This window comes from Vidua macroura, chromosome 20 (genome assembly GCF_024509145.1).
Source record: "Vidua macroura isolate BioBank_ID:100142 chromosome 20, ASM2450914v1, whole genome shotgun sequence".
Lineage (NCBI taxonomy): Eukaryota > Metazoa > Chordata > Aves > Passeriformes > Viduidae > Vidua > Vidua macroura.
Genome location: NC_071590.1, coordinates 2,368,778 through 2,395,316, shown reverse-complemented (window position 1 = coordinate 2,395,316; position 26,539 = coordinate 2,368,778). Strand labels below are relative to the sequence as shown.

The following is a 26,539-nucleotide window of genomic DNA, read 5'->3' as shown; positions in this document are numbered from 1 at the left end:
TCCACAAGAATGAATAAATCAAGACTCTGAAGTTCTTATCCACTGCATGCTCTGATTTTTCTTTTTTTTTTTTTTCCCTGATAAAATTAGTCATAGATACTTCAGAGTTGTATTATAACCAACTAGAGAAACAAGAAACATAGATGAATTAGTTTTTCATCTTTTCTGGGGAAACTTGTACTTCCACTGATGCCATCCAGCTTTTTCTTTTCCTCCCCCCGCCAGTTCCCAGATTTCCTGAACTCTAAGCTATTTTTAAGAAATAGCTGCCCATTACACAATTATTTCTACCAGCTACAAAAATCCGAACTTCAACTTTTTCAGGACCAGTTAATATACCAACTTTTTCATGTGCCCCTTGATCTCCTGGTACCAGTGAGGATAGATTGCTCCAAACACAGGAACTAAAACACACTTCACAGAGAAGTGAACACAGGTTCAGATGCGTGCCAGCCCTGATCCAGCAGATTGGATCAGGCTGATGATCCATCAGTTCAATCTCCTGTCTCCTGCTTTGTTTTAGAAACTGTTTTAGGTTCTAAGGCATTCAAATGTACATCCCCCTCACCCACTCTGTAACCAATATTCTGGTTACTTGGAGAGTTCTCATTATTCTGGACCTCAGAGCTGCCTTGTGGCAGTGAGTTCCACTGACTGGGTTAGTTCCTTCATTTGTGAAAGGAACAATTGTCTCTTCTCTGAGTATTTTCTTTAGAGGTTGTTCTGGAAACCTGCCTGCCCCTGGGTTTCAACTAACTACTTTTAGTACTGCCTTTATCTTTAGTCTTGAGCTATCTGGGTTTTTTAAAGGCCATAGGTTTCTATTCTTCCTTGTTGGTTCACTTTGGATGCTCCTTCTTCCATAACTGTTTCTGTTTCCAACCTCCTTCTAGGAAAACACCTTTTAAAACAACAGGTGCAGCCCTTAGCTATGAAGCCAGACAATCCTCTCTGATTAGCAATACAATTCAGATAAAATTGGTTTAGTTTTATGGAACTGTTTTAAATTCCTCTGCCATCCACACAATCACCCCGGCATTTATTTTGTATTAGAGTTTTGGTTCTCATCATTTGCTATTCTTATAAATGCACTGTATGAGCGGGGTGGTAACAATAACAAAAAGGCTCTTTTCTCCATTTCTCTTGGTTTTTTGTGATCCCAGATCAAACTCCTTCTACAAAAATAATAGTCTGTAAGACAGACACTCTGCTATTTCAAACTACCCATCTCCTAAAAGGATGATAACCTCAGAAAGGTACTTTTGCCTCTGCTGAGATTCCTATGTGGACTGAACTTAAAAATTCTGTCTTTGGAGCTTAATGCCAAAGCACAGTGCAAGTTACTCTTGCTAGAAGCAAGGTTCTTGCCTTTTCCTCAAGCAATGAATTATCTCCTGATATTCGAGTTAGTTCAAAATATCCTTTCCATTTAGGTATGCCAGGCTTCTAGTGTTTTTACAGTTGCAAATTTTATTTTGTTCCAATGTCTAATGGTGACATGGCAATTGCAATTGTTGCTTTTGGTCTGTGTTAGCCTTTCTGTCTTTGTTATTTAGGAAGAGAAAGCTTTTGATATCTGTCTCAAATCAGAAGATTATAGGTCTGTTATTACATGCTGGAGAAGTACCCTTTCCGTGGGTGTTAATTACTGAGCATCCAGTTGAGTACACTAGTCATTAACCTCAAAAACAGTGACTCAGCAAGGTACCAGAACCTAAGAAAAAAAAAAAAAAAAAAAAAAGGGAAAAAGCGTGCTGTTTTCTCACACCAGATGCCAGGCAAGATGTATTTCTAGAGGAAAGCTAACAGGCAGCCTAAGAACAAATGTGCGTGGAGGTTTGTGGTATTCTTTCTGCTAAGATGACTTGAAATACTCAGCTGGAGGCAAGAGCGCACTGGAGAAAGAACTTCCTGAGGATCTGTCTGGTACTCCCAAATCAATTAGGGTTCGTGGAAATGCTCCTGCTGGATCAGACCCAGAAAAGTGGTAATTCACCTGTATTGTACCCAAGAAGGTGACCTGTGGTTTCTATGCTTGCCATAAGTATTACACAGAACAAAAATGTTTTGCAATGGAGGATGAGTTAGATGGATGGGTTTTAATCTTATTTTTTTCCGTAGACATGCAAGTCTGGGGATTTGTTTCTGCAAAGAATGCAAAATGAATCACGTATCATGTCTGTTATCCACATACATGCATTCAAGAAGAAAACAGACTGAGCAGACTTTCAGCCATGCAATGAATGTCTACAGAAATGTATCTGACTACAGATCTCTTAAGTCACTTTAATGGTGATGGATATGCAGGAAACTATAATCAATTTCTTTGCCCTGAAAATTACACAGTTATTTTCAAAAAAACCCAACAAGTAACAGTTGTTTGACACAGCACAGCTTAATATTTTTCAGAAGACTGAGATCTTGTAATATTTGAGCTTGCTGTACACAGAAATTGTAACACTTCAGCAATACAACTGCAGCTTCCGTATAGTCAAATTGTATAGAACTGGCAGGCAGCTATGAGACAAAAGAACCCAAAGTAAGATAGAGAAATTAACAAATTTTTTTTGTTAAACAGCAAAAAAAAATCTGAACAGGGAGATCTAAGGTCAGATTAGGAGATGATATCTGGGTTGATATCTGAGAATATTTAAAAACTAGCCATGTGCCTCTGCAATGGGCAGCGTGGCCTTCTGTGAGGTACCCGCTCTCACACTCTCGGGCTACTGACAGCTTTGTGCTTCCTCCTCCTCTGGCTCACACCAGCCTAAAAGTCACTGTGTGCTGTCCGGGAGATGTGGGATGCAGAGAGGTGGCAAAGGTGTCACTTGCCTTCTGCATACAGAGGGCGTATCCGATTCCCACTATTTCACATACTCAATATTCATAGAAAACATACTAAAAAAATTACTCCATTGGTGGCCTAAGGGTACAGAGTAAACAAGGTATTATACAGTCAAGCAGAGCCTCATCCCCTGAGAGTCAGAGCAGCCCAGAGGGAGAATACTGGAAAAATACACTCAGCCTGCGTGTGTTCCCCTTACTGGGGATCTCAGTGGAGGAATGATTAGCAGCTACAGGAGACAGACTTGGTTCTCGTACAGAAGGTTCTTTGTGGAGGAGTATTAAATGATTTTTCTTTTTCTACCTGCTCTTCCAATCTTCCCCAATATATTTCAAACTATAGAACAGCACGATCACCCGGTAGATGGAAGAAAACCAGTGCTGTGCTTCCAGAGCCCCTCTTCTCCATTCTGAACATTGAGATTTCACAGGGGTTTCTTCTCCATCTTGTTCCGTGCTCTTCCTCTCTACTTCTCTCTTCCTAGCAAATGTCCCGATTCCCCCAGGGCTCTGCTCCCAATGCCTTCTCCCCAAAGTCAGACCAAACAGCTCCACATGCCCTTCTCCTTCCATGCCTATTCCCTCAGCAGGTTCCCCTGGGCAGGAGAGAGAAGCACCAGGTGAGAAGGGTGACCATAAGAACCAGTTTAAAAAGCGAATTTGTTCTTTCCACAGCCCTCTTGGTGCTGAGGTGACACGGGCAATACGCCCTTATACGATGGAGGTGGGAACATGAAGAGGGGAGACAACGAAGATGGGGCTGACACAGGCGGAAGGCCACTCACAGCGCGGGAAGGGCAGAGCCAAGGACAGGTGAGCTGCAGGTGGGCGGCCACAAGTTGTTCTGCCCACAGCCTCAACATCTGCGCCAGTCATGTCGGAGGGTCACCGTGGCCACAGCCGCCATCCCGGGGCAGAGGGGTGCGGGCTCCCCTCAGGGACAGCAGGAGCACAACCCACCACAAGGCTGGGCCGGGGCAGCGCCCGGCAGCAGCCGAGGCCGTGAGGGACGAGCACCTGAGGCAGCCCCGGGCTGTGAGGGAAGGAGACCGGGCAGGGGGGACAAGGGCTGGACACAGAATCGCGGAACCAGAGAACAGAGGGGCTGGAAGGGACGCCTGGAGATCATCCAGTCCAACCCCCTGCCACGGCAGGGCCACCCGGAGCAGGTGACCCAGGGAGGCGTCCGGGTGGCTTTGGAATGACTCCAGAGAGGGAGACTCCGCGCCCTCCACGCCTGTTCCCGTGAGGACATCCCTGCGCGGCTCGAGGGCCGGGGCCGGGGCCGGGGCCGGGCTGTGAGGGGCGCTGTGAGGGGCGCTGTGAGGGGGTGTCACAGCGCGTGCCGCCCGCCCCACCGCGCAGGCCCCCCGCGCATGCCCGAGACTTATTTCGCGCGGCGGGGGCGCCGCATTTCGCGCGCCGCCGGGCGGGGCGCGGGCGGGGCGGCGGTCACGTGAGCGGCGCGGGGCCGCGCGGCCGCTGGGGGCGACACCGCGACCGCCCCGCGCGGGGCTCGGCGGGCGCCCCCCGGCACCGGCACCGGCCCCGCCCGGGCGGCACCGAGCCCGCCGCGCCCGCACCGCCGCGCCCCCGGCCGCCAGCCGGGCTCTTGTGGCCGCCGCCGCTCCCGGGGGCCGCCTCCCCTCCGCTCGGATCTATTGTCACCAGCACCAGCACCCCCCCCCCCCCCCCCCCCGCCACAATTAATACGATGAATTTGCCATGATTGATCCGTATTAATAGCTGGGGTGGGTGGGCGTGTTTTGGGGCTCTCTTTTCCTCCCCTTTTTCTCTTTTTCCTTTTTTTTTCTTCTTTGTATTGTTTGGTTTTGTTTTCGGAGGGGCCGGGCTGGGATCTGATCTCCACTCCCGAGTCCATCCCTGGTCGGTGCCTGAGAAAATTGCATCTGGATGCATCGTTATTATTATTATTGTGTTTGATCCAGGGAGATAAAGGAGGAGGGGGAGAGGAGTGCGTGTTGGTGGGGAGGGGAAGGCTGCACCCTTCCCTGCACACACACACACACACACACACGCAGACAGAAAGGGAGTTCTGTACATCTACATATATATTTTTTCCCCCCCCGGAACTTCTTTTAGTTGGGGAAGAAAGGAAGAAAGAAAATAAATTTTGTGCAAGGAAATACTCTCAGCTCCCTCCTTCCAGCGGGTCTCCTTTCTTTATTTTTTTCCCCCCTTCTTCTCAACCTTTTTTCCTCTCTTTCGAAGATCCTCGCCCTCCCAGCCCCTTGATCAAAGCATTCCGCTATTCTGATTTATTGCCTGCTTGGTGAGGCTTTTTTTTTTTTTTTTCCCTTTCTCTCCGTGGCTTTTTTTTTTTTTTTTTTTTTTTTTTTTTTTTACAAAGGCGACCTGAGATCAGCCATTACTTTCCTTGGCTCGCTTATAGGAATCTCTTACATTTGGTGCTTGCTGCTGGTGGTGGTGGAACCGCACTCGGATTCTTTCATCCCCCCCCACCCCCTTGCTGTCCTCTCCTCCCTCCCTTTCTCCTTCCCTCTCTCCCTCCCTCCCTCCCCCGTTATTCCGCCGGGGGAGCCGGATTTGTGGCTGCGGTGGGGCGGGGGGGGACGAGAGCGAGAGGGAGAGCCGGCGAGAGACATGGATGGCCCGGCGCGATGCAACGGGCTTCGGAAGAAGCGGCGATCGCGGTCCCAGCGCGACCGGGAGCGGCGAGCCAAAGGCGGGCGGCGCGGCTGTGCCGCCGGCGGGGCCGCCGGCCCCGGGGCCGCCGCGCTCTCCTCCTCGGGCTCGGAGAAGGAAGACAATGGGCCCCCGCCGCCGTCCCGGCCGCGGCCCCCCCGGAGGAAGCGGCGGGAGTCCTCCTCGGCCGAAGAGGACATTATCGACGGTTTCGCGATGTCCAGCTTCGTCACTTTCGAGGCGCTGGAGGTAGGAGCGGCGGCGCTTTGTGTGCGCCTCATTGTGTGGGGGCAGCGGCGGGGGAGCCCCCGCGGCGCCCCCCGGACACCCCCCCCCCCCCCCGCCGCTGACCCCGGTCCCGGGGCCGGCCCGCCGGGGGTGCCCGCGGGGGCGGTCCCGCCGCCCCCTCCCCGTCCCCGGGGTGCCCCGCTGCCCTCCCTTCTCCCTCCTGCCGCCGACACCTGCAGCCCGGCGCGCCGCTGCCGGCGGGCGGCGGGGCCGGGGCCATCCCCCCGCGCGGGGAGCGGGGAGTTGTGCGCGGTCCCCCGGCGGCGCTTCCCCTCCCCTCCCACGGATCAAACTTTTCTCGCGCCGCCGTGGCCCGCCGGGGCCGCCCACTCGTGTCCGCGGGGCCGGCGGCCGCGCGTGTTTCTCGGGGCGCTCGCGGCGCCGCCGCGGGCGGGGGGCGCCCGGCCTGCCGCGCTCCCTGCCGGCGTGTCACGAGTGGGCCCCGCGGCGGGCGGCTCTAGTCATCCCCCGGCGCCAGCGAAGGGGCTGCGAGAGCCCGGGCCGGGCGGAGGGAAGCGACGCCCGGGAAGCCCCGCGGGGCTTCGCTTCCCTCCGCCCGGCCCGGCCTCGCCTCTCCGTGTTCCCTCCGCCCGCCCACTCGCGAGCGTGGAACCGCTGTCAGCCCAGCCAGGGTCGTGGTGGTGATGCTGCCGTGGAAGGGGACCTCCTGCCTGTGTGTTTGAAGGGCTTTGTTGTTTGTTAAGTTCTGATCAGGAGAAGTTTGCTGTGGTGAAAAGCAGGTTTATTTGGGTTTACGTGCACTGGAGGCACAACTGGAACGATGATGAACTGTCAAAATAAATGTTGGAGGTGAAGCTGATTTGTTAACAAAAAAAAAACCCCAGAAATCTGTGTAGCTTTTAAGATGTTTAAATATTTAGCCATGAATACTTAGTGGATTTTCAGGGTATTTTTTTTGTTTGTTTTGTTTCTTGTTTTGTAGCCAGATTTTGTCCTTGGTTACACCTGTATCCATCCACACTATACCTCCAACAGAACTTACTCTGGTGTAATTAAGGGAGGATTTGTTCACTCCAACAAACCTCCGCATGGTTGGTGTTAGACTCATGTAAGCAATAAGGAACAAATGCTGAGGTAATGTCCAGATTCAATTTATCCACCATTTCTCACCTGGTGAGCCTATCCGCAAGTGCCCTGCTCAAACCAGAGAGACCAAAAGTGTGAATACGTGTTTATCGGCAGGAGAGAAATTTGTATGCTTCTGTTTCAGACAAAATTCTGTTTTTCCTGAAACAAAGCCCTAGTTTGTGTCATTAAGCATTTTTATGGGAATAAGGACTCGGGAATTTGGCTGTAGTCGTTCTTGGAGAGGAAGTGAAGAGCAAGTTTAGAACTTGGTAGGGCATTTTAGAAAATGTCTTTATTATTTTTCACTTCTTATTTGTTTATTTTCTACTTGAAAATAATTGCTGTGCTCTCTTTGCCAAGCCAAGCATGGCTACTACTTGCATCCTCTCATAATCCTGTATCACTAGAAAGGAGCACAGATACATTACCCAGTTCTGCCAGTTAATAGCACGTTCAGATAAAACAATAGCTTGCACACTGAGACTTGACATACTTTTAATGTTCATGTGATAGGTGGCACGTTTTGACCTAACGATTTCATGCTGTGTTAAGGAATAATGTCACAAAATCGTTGTTAGGTGCTTTTTCCTGCAGCTCCGTGTGTACGTTGAGAAACTTGTTTCTGAAGATCAGAGGGAGATGAAGGTGTCTAAGGCACAGCCCCAGTGTGGCAGAAATTGCTCTGTGTGTTGCATGCAGCAGCCTGAAGTTTTTATTGTAATTCTGGTGTTGCTGAGGAGGTTGTGAGTGGCTGGTGGAGTGAGATACCCCAGCCTCGGTGAGAAGTTTAGGTGTTAATGTGTTTGAGTTGAGTCAAGAAGCTTTGGGTGCTATGGAGAGGTGTCCTGGTATTCATACACCTCCTGCTGTGGGTCTGCCCCCAGCTCGTTGGAGGCTGTGGAGATTGTCCCCAGGTTCCAGAAGACACTCATGCCCAGGATGTGGACAAGACTTTCTGAGCCCATGACTTTTGCTTCAACTTCAGCCTTTTCTTGTGCTTAGTGCAGCTGAAAGGGTGCAGAGACAGTGTTTTGTCTGCTTGGTGTGAAGAACTGTGAGGGGGAATGTGCAGAACATTTCACCCACTGGAGGATCTAAGCCCACGGTTCAGAAGGGGGGACACGGGTGGATGGTGGCTCACACAGGAGGGGACAGTCACTGTGGAGGGACAAGGAGGGACAAGGCTGAGCTCTCTGCCTCTGGGGACAACCTTGCAGCTACAGGGGTGTGGGTTGGCTGGGTGTGAGGTGTCGCCCAGGACCTTCTTATGTATCAAGTTGCAAAAAAAGGAGCAAGAACTTCCACACAGCTTGATTTCAGCTGTCCTTTACTAAATGCTTTTGCTTTTTGTTAGGGTGACTGAAAAAACCCAACCTGTGCAAAATACCAGGTTGTGTGAAGCTTGTGGATGGCAAAGGGACACAGGTACTGCACAAGAACGCAGATCCCATACCACTGTAACTTCAGGAGGAGCCATCCAATCTGTTATGCTTATGTTGATAAAAGTTCCCATCCCTTGAAGCAAAAGTTTAACCAGCTCCCACTCTGGGAACTGCTTTTCTGTCCAGGTGTCAGTAGCCTTGTCATACTTCTCAAGTGTAAATTGTTTGGTGTTGAAATAGAGGCCATCTGCTTCTGGTTATCTATCTCTGCAGTTACGGCACCCCGTACCTTGATGTCTCTAATGTTTGTGTGGGGAATACACAGGAAGAGGGAGTTAAAGGATGACAGTGGGATCTCACTGTGGATTTTTTCCTTCTTGGCGTGACAGTTGAGCAATTCCAGTGTCATTGCAGATGTGGCCAGACTGATCCTTGCCTGGCCTTGCAAAAGGCTTCAACGTAGCTGTGTGCAATAGGGGCCTGTCTCCTACACTGGGGAGCATTTTGGAACCTTGACCTTCAGAAACCAGCCCTTACTCCGTAGTAAAGTGGCTGAGATGTGGTCCTACAATTTTTCTCCCATGAGTGGCCTTGCTGGGACTGACAGCAGCTCTGTGGCTCACTCCAGAGCAGTTGCTCACACATTGCTACCCTGAGCTCCCCAAATACGCCAGCTTGGAAAAGCAGGAGGGCACAGACACTCTGTACCTGTGTTAGTGTGACCAGGGGCTTTTCCCAGCTTGGAGTAGCCTGTGCTGTACTGCTGGTGTGCTTGTTACCAGCAATAATAGCATGAGGTTCTCCAAACCCAGGTGGGCATTTTAGACACCAGTTTGACAGGGAAGGGTCATTTCTCGGAATGTGATAAATCAATCTGTGGGAGTGACTTTCTCCATGATGTGCTCTGGCAGTGCTGGCAAGGAGGCTTCTGCAGAGCTCTCTGGTGAGGTGAGATTTCAGGAAGATGTTTGTCTCCCTCCTACCCCCTGGTGCAGAGGTGTCTGGGCAGGAGACTGACGTGACATGGCTGTTGACGTGCTGTGGTGAAGATGGTTTGCTGCGATGAGAAAGGAAATCTGACCTGAATGTTAAGATGGCTTAAAGCCTGGGAAGTACTTTATGTTTCCTGAGTCAGCTCTGACCATCCCTATGGAGTAAGCAGTTGGTTTCAGGTTTTCTGAACACTGAGTAAGGTAATGAGTTTTTTCTGCGGATGTTTGTTTAGCTTCAACTCAGGCAGCTCATCTGACAAGCCTGAAATGGGACACAGATATTTATAAAGCACAGATAGAAGTGGGGTGGGAAGCGGGGGACTCGCATTTAAATGGGGATTCTTGTTTCATAAAACTGTCACAATTTCTCAGTGTGCATTTGCTGAGCTAATTTCTGTTCAGCACACAGGCATTAGTCTGTTTTGAGACCATGCTAAATTATCGTCAGGTAAAGCCCAATATAATTAATTACAAATGAGAAATGCTGACAAATATTTGTCAAGGAGCTGTTTAATGAGCTTCAAATTCTGTGTCAGATGATTCCATCCACCTAGTGTAAATAATTTTTCAGCAATTGTTCCATGGTGTTTGTGTGGTTTAGGCAGATGTTAGCTGCAGTACTTCTACAAGTTGCACAGGTAGTATGAGACTAGATGGAGTAAAGCTTAACAGCTGATCTGGACTTTAAAACAGAGACACTACAGAAACAAAATGTGCAAGTAGCAGGAAGGTTTTGAAGGTCCTGTGGTCTCAGTTGTGTGTCGGTGTGCACTGACAGTGTGGCTCTGTGTATGCATCTGAATGCAGGAATTTGCTTTAATAACTGGTGTGTGATACTCATCTCTAGGCATGGCCCACTGAAAATAGAAATAGCTTGGCTGTGTGACAGCAGAAGCTTTGAGCTGGACACCAGAATGGCTGGCTTGCTGTGTGCTTTTCCTCCCTAAATCATTCTCTTCTCACCAATCTTCTAGCTGGCCTGATTAGCCTGTTTGCTTAAATTCTTTGAGATTTCAAGCAAGTTTGTTCTGCCTTGTCTCTATCCCTTCATATTTCAAAAGGAATTTGATCTTTCTGCCTTACCACAGCAGCATCATAACATCAGATGTTTGTTTAGTGCTGTCAGCAAATCTTGGTGGCCCTTCTTGTGTTTATTGACTGCTTAGATGCTTAGGTGTTTGTCCCAGTCTCTGTTTGCACATGCAAGTCTGCAGATTTAGACCAGCAGAGAAAAGAAGGGAGTAACTAAATGAAGATATCTGGGGATGAGGAGAGGCATTAAGTTTTGTGTGACACTGGGATGTCATGTGAAGCGATGCACTTATTGTTTTCACTGTGTATTTAAAGGAAACAGTAAACTGACCTGAGATTAAATCTCGAGATAACCTTGACAGAGCAACTGACTATCTTGATGAAAACCTCAGTGACCAGACCTGAAAAAACAGCAACTCCAACTGAAAGTGGGACTGAAAACAGCAGGATGCTGATATTCCACGAAAGGAATGTCTAGGGTGATGTTTGAAACATTTGTTGCTACCATTTGGGTACCTGAATGCTCTAAAAATACTTTAAAATTATTTTGCAAAGTCTGGTACCTTTCTGGGAGGCAAGGCACTCCTAACTCCAGCCGATTTCAGTAGCTGTTGGAGAGCTGAAGCTGTCTCTTTGGGCAGATAATGACCAAGGAATGAGATTGTTGCATAAATATTCTTTTAAGCTCCTGAAGGTAACCATGTAATGAAAGTGGGGATGTTTGCCATTCCCTCAGGTGGTAGTAGGAGGCACAATGGCCTTGAGTTGAAGAAGGAAGAGTTTAAACTATAAGGACAAGTTCTTTTAGATGAATGTGATTCAATTAATCTCCACTAGCACCGTTCTTTAAGGTTAGCATTGATGAGAAATATGCCACACATCAAAAGACACCCTTATTCTCCCTTATCTTGGATATTCTTTTCCTGCTATTTGGGGTAGTAAGTAAGCCCTTTCTGATTAAATACCTGGGGCCTTTGCTGGCATTGCAGGAGTGTAAAATCCAGGGCAGTGGTGGAGTCACCATCCCTGGAGAGAGTTAAATGTGGCACTTGGACACATGGTTAGCAGTGGGGCTGGCTGTGCTGAATTAATGGTTGGACTCTGTGATCTTAGAGGCCTTTTCCAACCTAAACAGTTATATGATTCTATGATTTATAAAATAAGGATAAAGGATCAGGAACTTGGAAGGAAAATGATCATTAGGGAAAGGCAAAAAAATCATCAGAAAGACATCAAGGGTCTGAGTAATTGAAAGATTGACTTACAACACCGAGATCAATAGAGAAATAGCAGGGATTGTATGGGAACACAGAGAACTAGAGGGGGATGTTGTTACCAAAAGTGGAAGTTTCAGGAAAGATCCATTGCTGTGTACAAAAATGCTCCTTGGTGAGAGCCCTGCTGTCAGTACCAAGGGGAGACACTCAACCAAATCTGTCCCTGCTTAAGGAGTCATTAATCCTGGTAACTTCAGGTGGGAGGAAGGTAGAAAGATCCCTCTCTCGCTGAAGATGATCCCCTCTTTCCCCCAGCTCTGCTACTCTTGTTTTTTTGGGGTTTTTCTGAACACCTATCAGTTTGACTGGGACACCCTACCACATTACACTGGGGGTCTGACCTGCAGCGTTGTAATTATCTGCAGCTAAATTAGAAATTTAATCTTTGTTCTGAGCAACAATAAGTTGAGTCAGATAGGTTTTAAAAATAGCCCAAGCTCAAGTTTAGTGAAGTCTCAAATGCAATTAATAAAAAGGTAATGGAGTTAGGAAGTTGCAGGCTGAAATGTGGAAATGTTTAACTCTCAGTTTTCCTGCACTTGAACTACAGTGTTGCCTTGGTTCTGCAAGAGAAAATTGCTTCTCTCTCTTTTTGTACATCATCTTTGTAATTTATCAGTTCAGTATCTTATGTTCTTGTTGGGGTTTGGCTCTGTATGTGCCACAAATTACCAGCTGTGTGCATTTTTTTGTATAGTCGGTTTGTTGTCGTTTTGACTCAATGCCGAGCCATGGTGAAGACCACTTCAGAACATCACAGTCCTCTAAACTCCTTTGTTGTAAAATGGATATGAAAATCCACTTTGTAAGTAATGAGGAATGGCTAATGCAGGTAGGGATTTGTTTTGCTGTAACAGCAGAACGTGCAGTGGCAATTTGTCAGATCCCCAGCTCAGCTCTGCTGTACTGTTTGCCTTTAAATAGTGTGTTACCTTAATGTCTTGAGCTTTTTCTCCTTGTATCTTGGCAACACTGCTGCTGAAGTTCACACACTCGTGTGGTGGAGAGAGGCTTTAACCAAAAGGTTATGTCTTCAGTCTGGTAAATACTATAGCCAGGAGTTTTGGTTCTGTCATCCTCTGTGCAGTAGTGGTGGAGTAAGTCAGCGAAAGAAGTGGATTATCCCTTGGCCCTGCACATACTATTGTGTTTGTCAGGCTCTACTCATGAGGTTTAATTTGATCATGGTGCATATGCTCCATGTGGATTTACTTGGTATTTGGTGTGCATCTCAGTCCTGCTGTTTTTAAAATGTCCTGAGACAAAGACATGGGAGATGTGCAGAGGTGTGCTGATATCTGATGTGCCCAAGTTCTGGCTGGCTGAACTTCTGCTTGTGTAATGCTGGCTGATGCACATATTTCTGATATGATTAACATACCAACTCCACACAGGAATAGTTACTCAGAGCCACGCAGGAGTTCAGCTCGCTGTTCTTTCCAGGAATGATCACCCTTTAATCTGTCTCATATGTGTTTCCCAGCTTCCTAAAGTGGAAGTTTCTTCTCCTCTACAATTTGTGCTCCTATAAATAGTCTCTTTTCATACTTTTATTTGGTACCAAAGGAGACTTAATGGTTTGAGACTAAAACTACTGTCAACCTGTCATCCCCATCCAGACACAAGCCTTGTCCTTTGTTGGATGAGCTCATGAAAAGAGGCAAACACTTTCAGCCTTTGGGACAAGTTCTGTGCTGAGTATCATTTATGTGAAGCCACCTGGAGCAGGTTTGTGGATGGTGCAGGATGACAGTGAACACCAGAAGCAGATAGAGGTATGCACCAGGAGGTTCTAGGTTAGATTAACATTTGGGTGGCTGAAATTCTGCAGAGGTACTTACTTGTGTGTTGTGGGGTAATGCTAACAGTTTAAAACACGTTGTATGCTCCCATGAAATTAAGTAGTGGTCAGAATCAGGCCAAATTCATGAAAGTTTGTGAACAGCCTTTTTCTGTCATAGGCTGTCTGTGAGAGGAGCAATGTTTTAGTGAGTGTGTAACAGTGATAGTACCTGGTGCAGGTACCCACTTACCTGTCAGTGGAATCCAGAGCCACTGTTGCCTGTTTCCCTAGGTGCAGGTATGGGTTACCATGTCCCAGGAGACCCATCCTTGGGGACCCTCTTGCAGCTTGCTCTAGTGTGTCCTACAGCTGCTCCTAACTCACCCTCCTGGTGTAGTAAAGGCAATTTAATTCCTTTGCTTGTGGAGTGGAACCAGTGAGACAGAAATTGTTGCCACTGACTTCTCCAGGACCACGCCTGGGTGGCTCCTGGGTACAGGAGAGCAGGGAACGAAACCTGTGTGGTGAAACTTCTCCCTCCTGGCAAATCCTGGCAGTCTGTGTTTTGTTGTTTGCACACCATTTCCTATTTCTGAGATTGAGATGAGTTGCAAACATGGTGATAATTGCTCTTGGCACTGATTTTTGTTTATTTTCTCTCTGGAAGTCCTAAGTGACCGGAGACCTTTCAGTCTGATAATCTATTTGATTTTTTGTTTTGTTTTTATGAGACATCTACTTCTGCAGAAGGTGGGAATAGAGGATAGGTGGCTGAAGGACCCTGGCTCCTTGCTTACATGGATGGTGGGAATGGTAGAGAGGTGGCCAAAGAACCTTATTTGTTGCCAGGAATGTGGCTTTGGTCTTCACCTTGGCTCCTGACAACGTCTGTCACCTTCCTCTTGTCTCCTGCACAGCCAGGTGCTTAGCACCACATGCTTCCAGAAGGTACCATGAGTGTCTTCAGGGGTCCTCCAGAAACTGGGGTCTGTTGCCCAGCTTCCAGAATGCCCAGGGGAAGGAGCTGGGAAGTGCTGCTGTTGCAAGAGCTGGGTAACACACGCTCTCCAGCTTGCTCCAGATTGTTGGGAATGGCTGGCGTGGCGTGGCATCCATCAGAGAGGGCACTGATGCAGGGCTGAGGCAGTGAAAGTAGTTTTGACCTCCAAGGGGTCTGTTTGGGAAGAAAGCAAGGGAAGAAGTGCTGCTGTTGGGGACGATTTATGTTGTGACTCTGTTGGTGTTGTGGGTTTAATGTATGTCAAGGGCACTTTGACCTTTGAATGGAATCTTTTGGTGTGAATTTGTGTCTCTTCTCCTCTCTTTTCTCCCCTTAAAGAAAATTCAAAATAAATACTGAAAATCAAAACCATCTGTTTTGAGAGGACCAAATTGCCTCTCTTAATTTTACGGGATTTGGATATTACTGAACGATTAGAAGTCCTACTAATTTTTGCTGTCTGGCTATTGTGCTTGTAGGCAGTGACTCTGCTAGCATTAGTCATTTTAACTATGGAAAAAAAAATAATAAAATGCAATTAATGTAGCTCAACAGCTGAGTCTACTGGACTTAAAAAAAAAAAAGAGGGAAAAAAAGTAAATTTTAATGAGTTCTGGGATCATAAAGATACATCTGGTAGATGGATTAGCCAAGTTTTCAACCTCAGAATGTGTATTGAAAAATTCAGTGAATTACGTAGCTACAAAAGAGGATCTTTGCATGTTTATAAGGCCTCAGTGCAATCTCCTTATATTTGCCTAATGACAAACAGACATCTCACAGAGGTGCAGCCCAGAACACACATGGGGTGAAACAACTCCGTAAGCTGAGAGTATTTGTATTGGGATGCTGCTACTAGTAAATATTAGAGAATTTGTTAAATGTAGGGGCGAAATATTTTGGTATTGGATGAAAGAAAAGAGAAGGAAGGGAATGGAGTGGGGTAGAGAGGAGAGGGAGAACAACAATTTTAAATGAACATGATGTGTGGGCTAAGATATTGTGCCTCCACTGCTGAACCAGAAAATTTATAACAACTGTTTGTCATGTGTATGTATTTATAGCCATTCACATAATGAAGAAGTTTCATGAGGTTGTAATAACATATCAAGATGGATGTAATTAAAACAGAAGCAAATTGACACCCCTAGATTAAAGGCAAACTCTAAACTAATACACCTGTACGCTGTCACTTATGTATTAGTTGTCTGGGGCAGTCTGCCAGATATGCAAATAAAAAGACATTGGCAAATTTCCTTGGATATGTGGTTATGAAAAACCCAACTATTTAATCATTTACCTAGCCCTGCTCAGGTTTGCTGCAAGGGTAGAATTTAGTAATTTGGTGTCACCATGCTTTGTGATGGGCAGAGGGGTTAAAGGCTACGGGGTGAGGGGAAAGGAGCAAGGAGAAATACAGTGCAGGGGGCTGCTGGGGAATAATGTTCTTTACAGTGGGACCCTTCCCTCAGCAAAGAGGTGTCAGCTGCTCCATTTCAGGTCTGCCCTGACTCTTGGAACTCCACAGCACTGGAGAGTCCTTGACATTGACACTCTAGCTTTTGAGCACAGTTCAGTGCTTTTTGAAAACTGCCCTCTTACAACAGGCTTTGCTTCTCTCATTGCTGCAGGTGCAAACTTGTAAAATTTATACTTTTGCACCAATTCGGATCTGATTGAAATCGTTACTAGGTCTTTGAAATGGCTATAAAGTTGCTTAGGAATTTTACCCAAGTTTTTCAACTTGTTTCAATTTGCAGAAGCCTAAAACATTTCCAGTGGAGTGAGTTGTGGACATCCATTTCAGCCTGTGGTCAATAGATCTGCTCTCTTAATTAACGCTCAGTCTGCAAACTGCTGATGTCAAATAGGCTGGTGGTATGGAGCAGGAAGGGAATTATTTGCCTTGTTACTTCCAGGGCTGTGAATGGAAATGCCAGCCTTGCTTTTGGGTAATTTGCACCCCAGGTAACCTGCATTCCTTTAAGTGCCTGGAGGCAGAAACAAGTCTTCATGTGGCTTGTGAGTAACCCTGTGGCTGGTGAAGAGGGTCTTCTGTTAAACCCTGATGTCCGTGCCTCCAGCTCCTCCTCCCTGAGTGGGAAAAGTGCTATCTTTTGTGGGTTTTTGATGGTTGCTTGGGTATGTAAAACTAGTTATAAGTCGGTTGATACTATGGGAGCTCTGGAGAGCTCAGTGAAACCTGGAATTCTGGAACTCAGCTTTGAATTCAGGCTTGAAGTTTTTCGTCCCAGCTGGGGATGAGCCACAAGAAAATCCCACTATGGTCTGCAGAGTGGGGGCTGCTAAATGCACCAATTTCCAGAGAGCTGACAGCATAAAAACTCCAATTGGCATGTTTTGTTAGACTTCTTCTGAATTAAAGAGACTCCTTTTTTAGTACATCTGGGCATTAAGGATCACTCATACGAGGTACAAGGCTTCAAAGTGATTTCAAATGGTAGGATTTTTTGTCTTCAATATTTCAACAACTTTTCTTCCACCTTTAATCTTTCATGAGCCGAAGCTTCAAAAGATAATTAGTAAAACATGCTTTTATCTGCATTTATCTCAAAACATGATTAATTTTTTAACTGCAATTATAGCAATCATTTCAAGTTTACTTTATATTAATGAGTAAAGGATTTTTTTGAGAATGCATGAGCCTAAATATGGCTATATTGGCTGAGTTGAAAGGTGCATTTATGAGTGTGCTTTTGTTTTCATTGCTAGGGATTGAATTTCCGGTTCCAGGAAGTAATATTTCACATGGATTAAAGTCTTTGAAATGCTTTTGCCCAGATTCAGTAGATCATTTTGAGGAGCTGACAATGATAAGACCTGGATCATGCACTTTGCAGGACCTGGCTACTGAATACCCAGTTCCATGTTTCTCTTGTACTGGTGATTCTTTGCTCCATGCTGTGCATGTGTTCCTTTGCTTGTTGCCCTTGGCATTGAAATGTAAGATATTTGATGCAGATGGTTTGTTGTTAAAGAATTAGCAATGAACTTGTAAGTTTTCACCTTCATCATTCCTGTCTTTGTAATAGGCTGCTTAAGATTTTTTTTATTACTATTTCACTTCTAGGAGAAATATGTTCATGTCTGTTCCTGACAGCAATAACTGTCTTTATTGCTGCTACTAATACATGCAGGACAGTCCAACTGGTGTCCTGCAGCCTGGATCCTGCCTCTAGGGCCAGTGTGTGGTCCCAGAGCCCCTAGAAAAGTGTGGCACTGGCAGAGATATCCCAAAACACGTACCCATTGCACAGCCTTCAAAAGCAATGAACCACTGCAGAGGACTACTGGAAAGAAGCACAATTAACCCCCCTTTTCACTGGAGTACAGCTTTTGCATAATTTTGCCCTGTGAAGGCTGCTCCTCAGCTCTGGCTCCTGCTTCTCCATCAACAGGAGGCAGAGATTTTGGGTTGGAGCTGCAGTTTCACTGCTCTGTGCCTCCTAAGGAACCAGGCAGAGAGCAGCCCTGGGGCTGCTGGAGGTGATGCTGGGGTGGTGGCATGGCCCCAGCTACTACAGACAGCAAGGTAAACAGAACAGGCCTCTGAAAGTGCTATCACAAGGGTAAGATCAAGAGAGGTTTTGTGGGTTTTTTGGGGGATTTTTTTGGTTGTTTTTTTTCCCTTGTTTCCCTTTATTTGGGCCCTGGTCCTGGATGTCAGAGAGGATTTGGAGTAAGCGTGCACAGCCTTGATTCATGTCTGATTTTAGCTTCTGAACTGGGAGTGCAGCTCCCCGGCCCTGTGGTCCCTGGGGAGGTGGATGGGCTGGTGGCTGCAGCAGTGAATTGGGCAGCTGCACAGGAGAGCACACGAGTGTATAATCAGATTTCTGATAAACCCAGGTCTCTAAGTCCCTTGAATGGGCAGCTTTGCTGTGAATGGCCTCGTGAGGTCTGCTGTGGCTGCTCTCTTTGTTTGGTACTCTGACAAAAAATTGCTCTGGTGTCCTTGTTGGCATATTTTTACATCTGTTATCCATATTTTCGATTTGTTCTGGCTGCAGTCTTATTTTGTTTTGCAAAATCTACCTGGGATTGGGACAGAGATATATGTTTGCTAAGGCAGATTTGGAAATTGCGTTGTTGAAATACAGCCCATATGGGCCATTGTAAAATGGTTACTGCAGCATATAATTGCCTTCACAATGATGTGCTTTGTCATTTTCCTTCCATCTTCAAAGAGGCGCTCCTGTAGTCTGCTGACAGCAATGGTGGTATTAGAAAACATATGGATTTGTAAAGGCATTAAACTGTCTTTAGTTCAAGGATTAGATTACAGTGTTAGAGTGTGGGTCACCACGCTTTCATGGGGATAGGCTGCACTGCAATGTGTTGGTTTTGTTACAGGTTAGGGAAGGGTTTGTTTGTTTATTGGAAATATCTGATACAAGATCCTGTCAAATACATGGGGAAGGCAGTGTCTTGTGCATGGTATGAGCTGCAGCTCTGTCTGAGGGCCGTGGCCACACCTCACCCTGCATCATGTTGGTCAGGGCTCACCATCCACACTGACAAGTTATCTCCTCAGGACATGCCACTTACAACATAGAAAAATACACAGAATGTAAACACCACAAAACTGGCTTTGAAAATTTAAGGTTTTTTTTTTAAGTCCTCCATGCTGGGCTGCTACTGGGAACATTTTGTGTATTTGTTTTGTATTCATTTTACACTGCACAGCTCCACACATTTTGGAGAACAGGGCAATCTGCTCAGCTTTTACCTTTTTTTCTCTCTTCATGGTTTGAGGTGTGACTTTTCTGGGATGGTTGGAGGTCTGCAGTGCCTCTGTCAGCAAAGGCCTGTGCAGCATTCTCATCATGAGATGCACATGGCATAGACATGGCACACAGCCTGGAGCGATGCTCATGCTCTTTACACCATCTAAAGGGGAAAGCTAGAGAGTGGAAGGGATAATACACATAAAGAAGATCCTTCTTTTTTAGTTTTGTTACTGGTTTTGTCTTACTTTTTGCAGCCTGCTCAGTTCTGTGCTCTGCCTGTCTGGGACCCTGAAGCAGATGGAGGCTTTTTTCTCCCATGGCCAGCTTCACCATGTGCACTTGCTGTTGTGTTTGGGTTTGCATAGGTCGCTTCCAAAACAACTCTTTGATACCTCTTTTCCCTCAAGTGAGCACACACTCTTTTAATGAAGGTGCTGAGCTGGTCCTTCAGAGACAGGGGCTGGTTTCTGTGCTGTCACAGCCATCCGTGTACCCTTGGAGCAGTCACTCCCCATTTCAGCACGGCTGTGCGAGCACCTGCTCTGGGCTTGTGCTGAGTAGGGATGGATTTGGGGTTGGATCCATGTGGATCTCTAGGGACCTGAGATCCAGGCTGTAGATTTAGGTTTCTTGACTGAGATGAGCAGGCATGTGGGGACAGTGCTGATGTGTGAGGTAGTATTTAGTGTGAAGTCAAAATATGTGCTTAGGGATCACCTTGAGCTGGAGTGTTAGTTTTGCTGTAGCTGAGTTTTTCTGTCCACAAAATAGGTTTAATAATACTGTCCCTCTTCTGAGTTTGCCTGGCTACTTAATTAGCATCTGCAGGGGGTTGAAATAGTAAGTGGTTAACATAAAATATCTACATAATTTTACTGTAGGACAATAAAGCACCAGTGGCTGTACACATGTAGCAGGGACCTGCCTGGAACACTTATTTAAATAAGTGAAAGCGCTTTTTTTGTTGTCAACCACATTTTAAAATAAAGCTATAATTTTGCCTTAAAATTGCTGATAACAGCCAACTTTGTTAAGGAAATCTGATGTGAAGGGTAACACAATGAAATTCTGATTAATGCTTTATCTTCCTTTATACTGTTACGATTATTAAGTGTGTAAAATTTGGTGTTGCTCAGTTATGGCTTGATTCAGTTTTAAATCACTTACAACATTATATGTCCCAGCTGTGGTGGGTGTCATGGCTATTTATGGTAATATCTTTCCTTAAATCCATTGCAGAATAGGGAAGAAACTCTCATTCTGCCTACAAGAAATGTTAAAGGATGTATTACTAACTCTGGCAGCTGTGATGGTGATAAGCAAATTAGATCTGTCATTAATGCCAGGGTCTGCAGGTATAATACGTCATAAAACATAAAACAGTCTCTGGTACTGGCTGGCCTATAAAAATAAATAAATACAGTTTTTTTTTTAATCCTGGTGTAGAAAATTAAAGAGCAAAGCTGCTTAACCATAAGGTTTGTGTCAGGTGAACACAAAGTTCATGTATATGGTGTCTTTTTGCAGCAAATAGTGCAGAAGGGAGAAAGAAACAGTCTAGTGAGGAGTTCCCTCATATCCCCAGGTTTTGCTGTGGGCCTTTGTTGGAGCTTTATTTAAGGACTTATTTATGCAGGTGTTTAAATCAGTCTGTCTTTAAGAAAGTGTTTGAATATGTTAAGAACCATAGCACAGTGCACTTAAAATCAGAACAGGCTGAAGTGCAGTCAGGAGAAGGATTTTATAAGGTGTACACAGAAACATTAATATGAAGCTTCCTAACAGTGGCTTGTTTTTAAATAATCGTTTATTTTGAAGGGAAGGTTGGGAGAATGGCTTGGGATTTTTTTGGTTTGGGGCCTTTAGGAGATTGAGTCTGGAGGGACAGCTCCTGGAGCTACAGGGCCAAGGCATGTTCCAAACTCTGCCTCGTGATGCAGCTCAGCATCATCCTGTGGGATGCAGGAGTGACCACATGCTGGGGCATCCCTGGCCATGCTGGAGGAGCCCAACAGAGAGCTTGCCTGTGGGCCACTGGTAACAGTGGGACTGAAATAACTCACTGGCATGAGCCTGTGTTTGTCAAAAGCTTTTTTCCATCCCTTAGCTGGATGAGTTTGGATTCAAGCACAGGTTTGGGTCTGGAAGTAACACACAGCATCAGGAGTCTCTACTGGATGGGATTGAATTTTATCCCTCCCTAAGACAAGTGGTGAACTTTGCAGCTTTGCTTGCAGAAGTCCTGGTAGTGTCGAGTCATCAAGATTTCCCTGGCAAGTGGCATTCCTTTGGGTGATCAGTTAGGAAAGCTTCTGCAGGGTGCTTCCTCCTCTCCCTGGGGCAGGCACCTTCCCATCCCACCACATATTGTTGCTTTCTCCAGTACCAGCTAAACAGGTGGCAAGATTCAAATCACCACTCTCTGAATGGAGTTCACTCTCCACAATAGCTCACCAGAGGCCTGTTTTGTTACAGAACATTGATTAAATAAATATTCCTATGCATACAAAAGAGGAGAAATCTGTTACAACACTCTGTAGTTATTTTTCCATTAATGGCAAGGAGCTCTCTCTAATTTTCCTGCCCCTTTCAATCTGTTTCCCTTTCTCCCTCCCTTCCCATCACTACTAATGCCTTGAAGTGCATGAGTAACATACAAACAGCTCACAATCCCTCTTGTTCAGATCTGCAGATGCTGTGGCTTCAGCTCACTGTGCTTTGGGAAATCCCCCTGGCCCATGCAGGGCAGAACTGACTGCTCCATGCATGTGGTTTTGTTTAACTTGATATTTCATGTTCAGTATCAGCATTCCTTGAGCTAACTGACCTCCATTAATTTATACAGCAGCAGTTAAAAATACAATTTTGCAATACCAGCATTTTGCATAGTATTGACAACTGGGGCAAAATATTTGACTTCTGAACGTATTTTTTTTCTTTTGTGCCCCCTGATTTTTAAAACCTTTGAGGCAGAAGTTACTGCTCTGTGGTTTGTGCTGATGGAGGTGTGTGTATGTTTTGGAAGAAAAGCACCTCATACTCAGAGCCTGGCAGCCAAAGGCAGCTCCACTGCAAGCAGCAGATCTGATCTGGTATACAATGGTGGCATCTGAAAATAAATATAGGGTAAAGGGGGGTAAGTAGCTTGACTATTTTGACTACTAAAAATAGTTTTTAAGTTCAGTAGATATTTGTCTCAAGAAAGAACTTTTGATTGAACAAATGTCTCACTGCAATAAATGCAGACTATAAGGAAATACCATGGATTTACTTTGGCTCTGCATTGATGTGATAGAGATAAAAATCCACCCCAAAGAAGAGAGTAACTTAAATTTAGCTGCTTTTTTTTTTTTTTTTTTTCCCTGCAGCCAATGGTATCTATTACTTTGGAAAAAACTGGAGTCAGCATTTTATATCATCATTTTTCTTAAACAAACTTGGAGCAGTTAAATCACAGAGCTGTTACTCTAGAGAAGTAAATTGAGTAATACATTTTTTAAAGTTTAAAGACCATAAATGAAGCCTCCTTTCATTATATGAGTTTGTCTTAAAATACTTGCCACAGTTGGTTCGATTTAGCACCAGGGCTGGAGAAGTACCTGTTGGCTAAAGCTGATCATCTGGGCACTCTGTCAGGGAGAGCCCTTTCCCTTTTGCCTGAGCCGTGTTGGGATTGCCATGGCAGAAATGAAGCTGTGCCAGCACACTCTGCTCACCCCAGGGACAGAGAGCTTTGTTGGCTGGGGCTGAGGAAGGACTGGCTGTGGAAGGCTGTGGCAGAAGCCCAGTGCCTGTCTGCTCTGCTTACCGTGGGCACTTAGATGGAAGTGACACTAACCTGAGTTTAATTCTAGTTTTACATTGCAACAACATGCCAGCTGTTCCCTGTGTTCTTCCGTGACACTGCAATGTAATTATTTTTTTGTTATCTTTCAAGATGTAATTTTATGTTGGTGTGCTTTCCCACTAACCCTTTGGCACAGAAAATGTACAGCTAATTCATTTTTTTCTGGGAACATGAAGAAGCAAGGGAGAAAATCGCAAATTGTAGGGCCAAGGGGCTGTGCTAGAGGCAGCTGAGGAGCGATGTGCAGGGAGGAAAGGCCATGTCTCAGATGGAGCCTGAAAGCCACTGGGACGTGTGCAGTGATTAATGGTGTCGTTGCTTTTTAGCTTCATCAAAAGGTTTCAGTGTAAGAGTTTCTAAGGAATGCTGATATTCACAGGAACCTATCAAAGGGTACAGAAGATATCAAATGAGCAAGCAGGAATGGGAGTTAATTACTGAACAGTGATTGCTCTGATATAACCAATTATTGGATCATTAAGTGTTTATTACCTTTTTTATGCTCCTTTCCCTCGTAAGTGCCGTTTTGTCCTCATAGTATTAAAAAAGGGGTGGATCTAACACATAAAAGCCTTTTCAAAACCTAGCAGGTATTGAAAGGACATCTCACCCCAACACCTGGCATGCTGTCACGCTGTCCTGCTTTCCCTGCTTTCCCTTGCTGGCAGGTTTGGGGTCAGGTGCTGTGATCCCTGTTTAAAGGCCAGATTATCTCACTCCTAGGAAGGGCCTGGAGGGAATGCAGCAGCAGGAGCCGGGCACACGACATCAGCAGGTTCACTGCTCTTCCTCGTGGGGTTGTGTTCATTCCTTTTGCCCTTGCTGGAAGTGGTTGGTGGCTTTTGTGTCCCTGTGTCACCCAGAGGCTCTTTCTAGGGCTCCCTGGCCCTAAGGGCAGATTGCCATGGCCTTCAGTTTCCTTGTGCTCAGAGCATCTCTCCCTCTCCAGTCACTAAGCCTCTCTTAAGAAAGAAGTTTCCATTGCAAGGCTGAAATGATGCTGTTAGAAAGTGAGACATGAACCCTGCACTGGACATCTGCAAAGTGAAAAATACCGTTTTTCAAGCTGAACGCAGTCATTTTGGATGACATTTGAGGGTTTAAAATGTTAAAGCAATTTTTTAAAATACAGCTATTTGTGACTTTCGTTGATGATCCTTAAATGTTGAGTTGTTTAAGCTTCATATCTGCAGAGAAGTGTGGGTCAGGGGGGAAAAAAATAAAAACCCAAATCTTTTTCTCTGTCAGCAGGGCATTTCTTGGCAGTGGCCTTTACTGCTCTGTGTGTGCAGGGGGCCAGGAGGGGTGTCCATGGACCTTGTGTCCTTGGAGGGTGTTTGGGGGCAGGTGGAGACACACTCCCAGTCCTGGTGTGTCACAAGTCCCCAGCAGTGGGGTTTGTGGCTCTGCTGTGCGCAGAGCAGAGCTGGGGAGGCAGCCAGGGTGCTCTGCCTGGTGAGGGATGTGTGACCATCACCAGATCTGCTCAGTAAGGCCAGTTCCTCTGTTCCTGAGGTGTGTCATCCTCAGCTACCACCACCACTTCTCAGCAGCCACGTTGGTTCTATCCCGTGTCCAGTGTGCTTGTAGAGGAAGTTCTCAGGAACCCAATTTTTCCGTGCCCTTTATTTGTGAATTTAGCTTAATAATTTTTATGATCTTCCTTAGGGGATTGTTAGTTTTTTATTAATACCTCCCTTTGCCAAGTTGGAAGCTTGAACCATTTCTGAGCTAAATCTTCAGTGCATCTTTTTGTATTCATCTTTTCTTTTTGCCTTTTTTTTCCCCTAGCATAATCTTACCTGGACCTTCCCTCACAAATGGGATTTTCAGGTTTTATCTCTGACACTCAAGCCCCCATGAAAGTCGGTGGGGAAGGTCATAGGGAATGCACAGCAGAGATTGAAACCAGGAAGCTGTTTGCCATTTTGTGTTATTACTGTAGGGAAAAAAGAGGAAACTCTGTTAAATTGCACTCCTTGTGCTCCTGGGAGTATAAATTACTGTCTTCTCTGCACTGCTGTGTCAAATCAGTTATGTGGCAGTTGGGACTTTGCCCTTTTTGGAAAGACGCTTCCTCCTCCTGATGGATTTTTCTGTAATCCTTCAAAAGAGAACTGTATTCTGGGTTCATTTCCCTATTTTTCTTAAAAAAAAATTAAAATAGAGCAGGTTTACTTTGCAGAGAAAATATTATGCAGGTCACAGCTTCCTCCTGTGCATGAAGATGATTTTGTCCCCGCAGTGCAAGTCTGTGGAGTCAGGACTTGGCAGCGATGCTTAAGGATGTGCCGCTTGCAGGAGCCCACGATCCCACACAGGCATCTGCCTTAAACACCATCACTGAATATCCAGCAGCAAACTGCTTCCTCCAGCAGTTGTGAAAGGCCCCTTTAATCTGCTGCAGTCACAGTTGGGGGGCTGCAGGCTGGTTTGGGGGGTCCTGTACCCCAGCTGCTGTGGCTATGAGATGCACAGCCAGGGCACTCAGTGCTCTGCTCACCGGCATGGCTGTGATTACCCCTCTTTGACAGCCTCTGTGTGAAATAGTAATAATAATAATTGTAATGAAATGTCCCTCAGGATTTGCTTTTAATAACTGAACACACAGCAGCTGTTGTAAACTGTCTTGGTGGTGTCACAGCCTCTCTGAGAAAGACGACGGGCAGGCGAGGATCCCGGGAACACGGTGAAAACAAGGCGTCCTGTGTTTGAGATCCTGTACAGAAATGTATCGTGGTTCCAAGGCCACGGGAGATGAGCCAGTCTCCTGGACTGCTACAAATGTTATATTCCAATGAAAGGTCAGCCAGAAACGAGGTCAAAACAAGCGCGGTACACAGAGCAAACAGCGAAGCTGCGAGGCACAGATAAAGGTTAATGTGAGGGGCTATTGGCATTAGTGCAGCATGTGGTCAGCTCGCTGAGGAGCAGGGGCTGAACCAGGAGATAATGAGGAGGGTTTACTCTAATTCCATTATAACGTATAATTAACTAGCATAATTGATAGCAATTTTCCCTGTGTGTCTGTGTGTGTGCTTACATGTACGTAAAGTCTCATTTTTGGCTTTTGTGTTGTTCCATTGCCTTGAGCTGATGGAAACCCTCCCTGGGGCTTGGGCTCACTGTCTTGCTCAGCCCATAGATGCAGAGGGGGAGCAGTGTTTCCAGCAGCCTTTTTTTGATCTGTCCCTGGATTTAGACATGATATCTACGTGGTACCCTGGATAAGGCAGATCTGCTGCTGATAAAGGTCTGTAGTGCCAAGAGCTTGGATGAAGTTTGTGTTTGAAGAGGGACTAAGGGACAGGTCCGCCCCGTTTCTTTCTGGGTTGTTTGTACCTTTTATTCTCAATATCCCTGTGAAAACAGACAGCTTGAAGTGAATTTTGCTTTTGTGCTCATCTTTTGTACAGGATAAAGTTCACTCTTTGTTACTATGCAGAGACATAAGCAAACTCATGTTTCAGATGCACTGGGAATTTTAATTTTCCTGGTGCACAAAGATGACAAACTATTGTGGATTCCCTTGCCCCTTCTCTAGGGAGAGCAGAGAGCAAATAAGCTCACGAATCAACATGAAACCA

The 26,539-nt window shown here is 46.0% G+C and overlaps 1 protein-coding gene and 1 long non-coding RNA gene across 2 annotated transcripts in view; one reads left to right on the top strand and one right to left on the bottom strand.

Moving 5' to 3' along the window:
• Positions 1-2,086: 2,086 nt before the first annotated feature.
• On the bottom strand, positions 2,087-4,225 carry LOC128817286 (uncharacterized). Its single transcript, XR_008440149.1, has 2 exons — positions 3,630-4,225; positions 2,087-3,440 (listed from the first exon to the last, which is right to left on the bottom strand). It is a non-coding gene; the product is annotated as an uncharacterized LOC128817286 (long non-coding RNA).
• Positions 4,226-5,412: 1,187 nt separating this feature from the next.
• Positions 5,413-26,539, top strand: part of LOC128817456 (autism susceptibility gene 2 protein-like) — a 357,230-nt gene continuing 336,103 nt past the window's right edge. Inside the window, exon 1 of the mRNA XM_053995940.1 lies at positions 5,413-5,760. Coding sequence (XP_053851915.1) covers positions 5,470-5,760 — 291 coding nt within the window. The 5' untranslated portion in view covers positions 5,413-5,469. The remainder of the gene's footprint in view (positions 5,761-26,539) is intronic.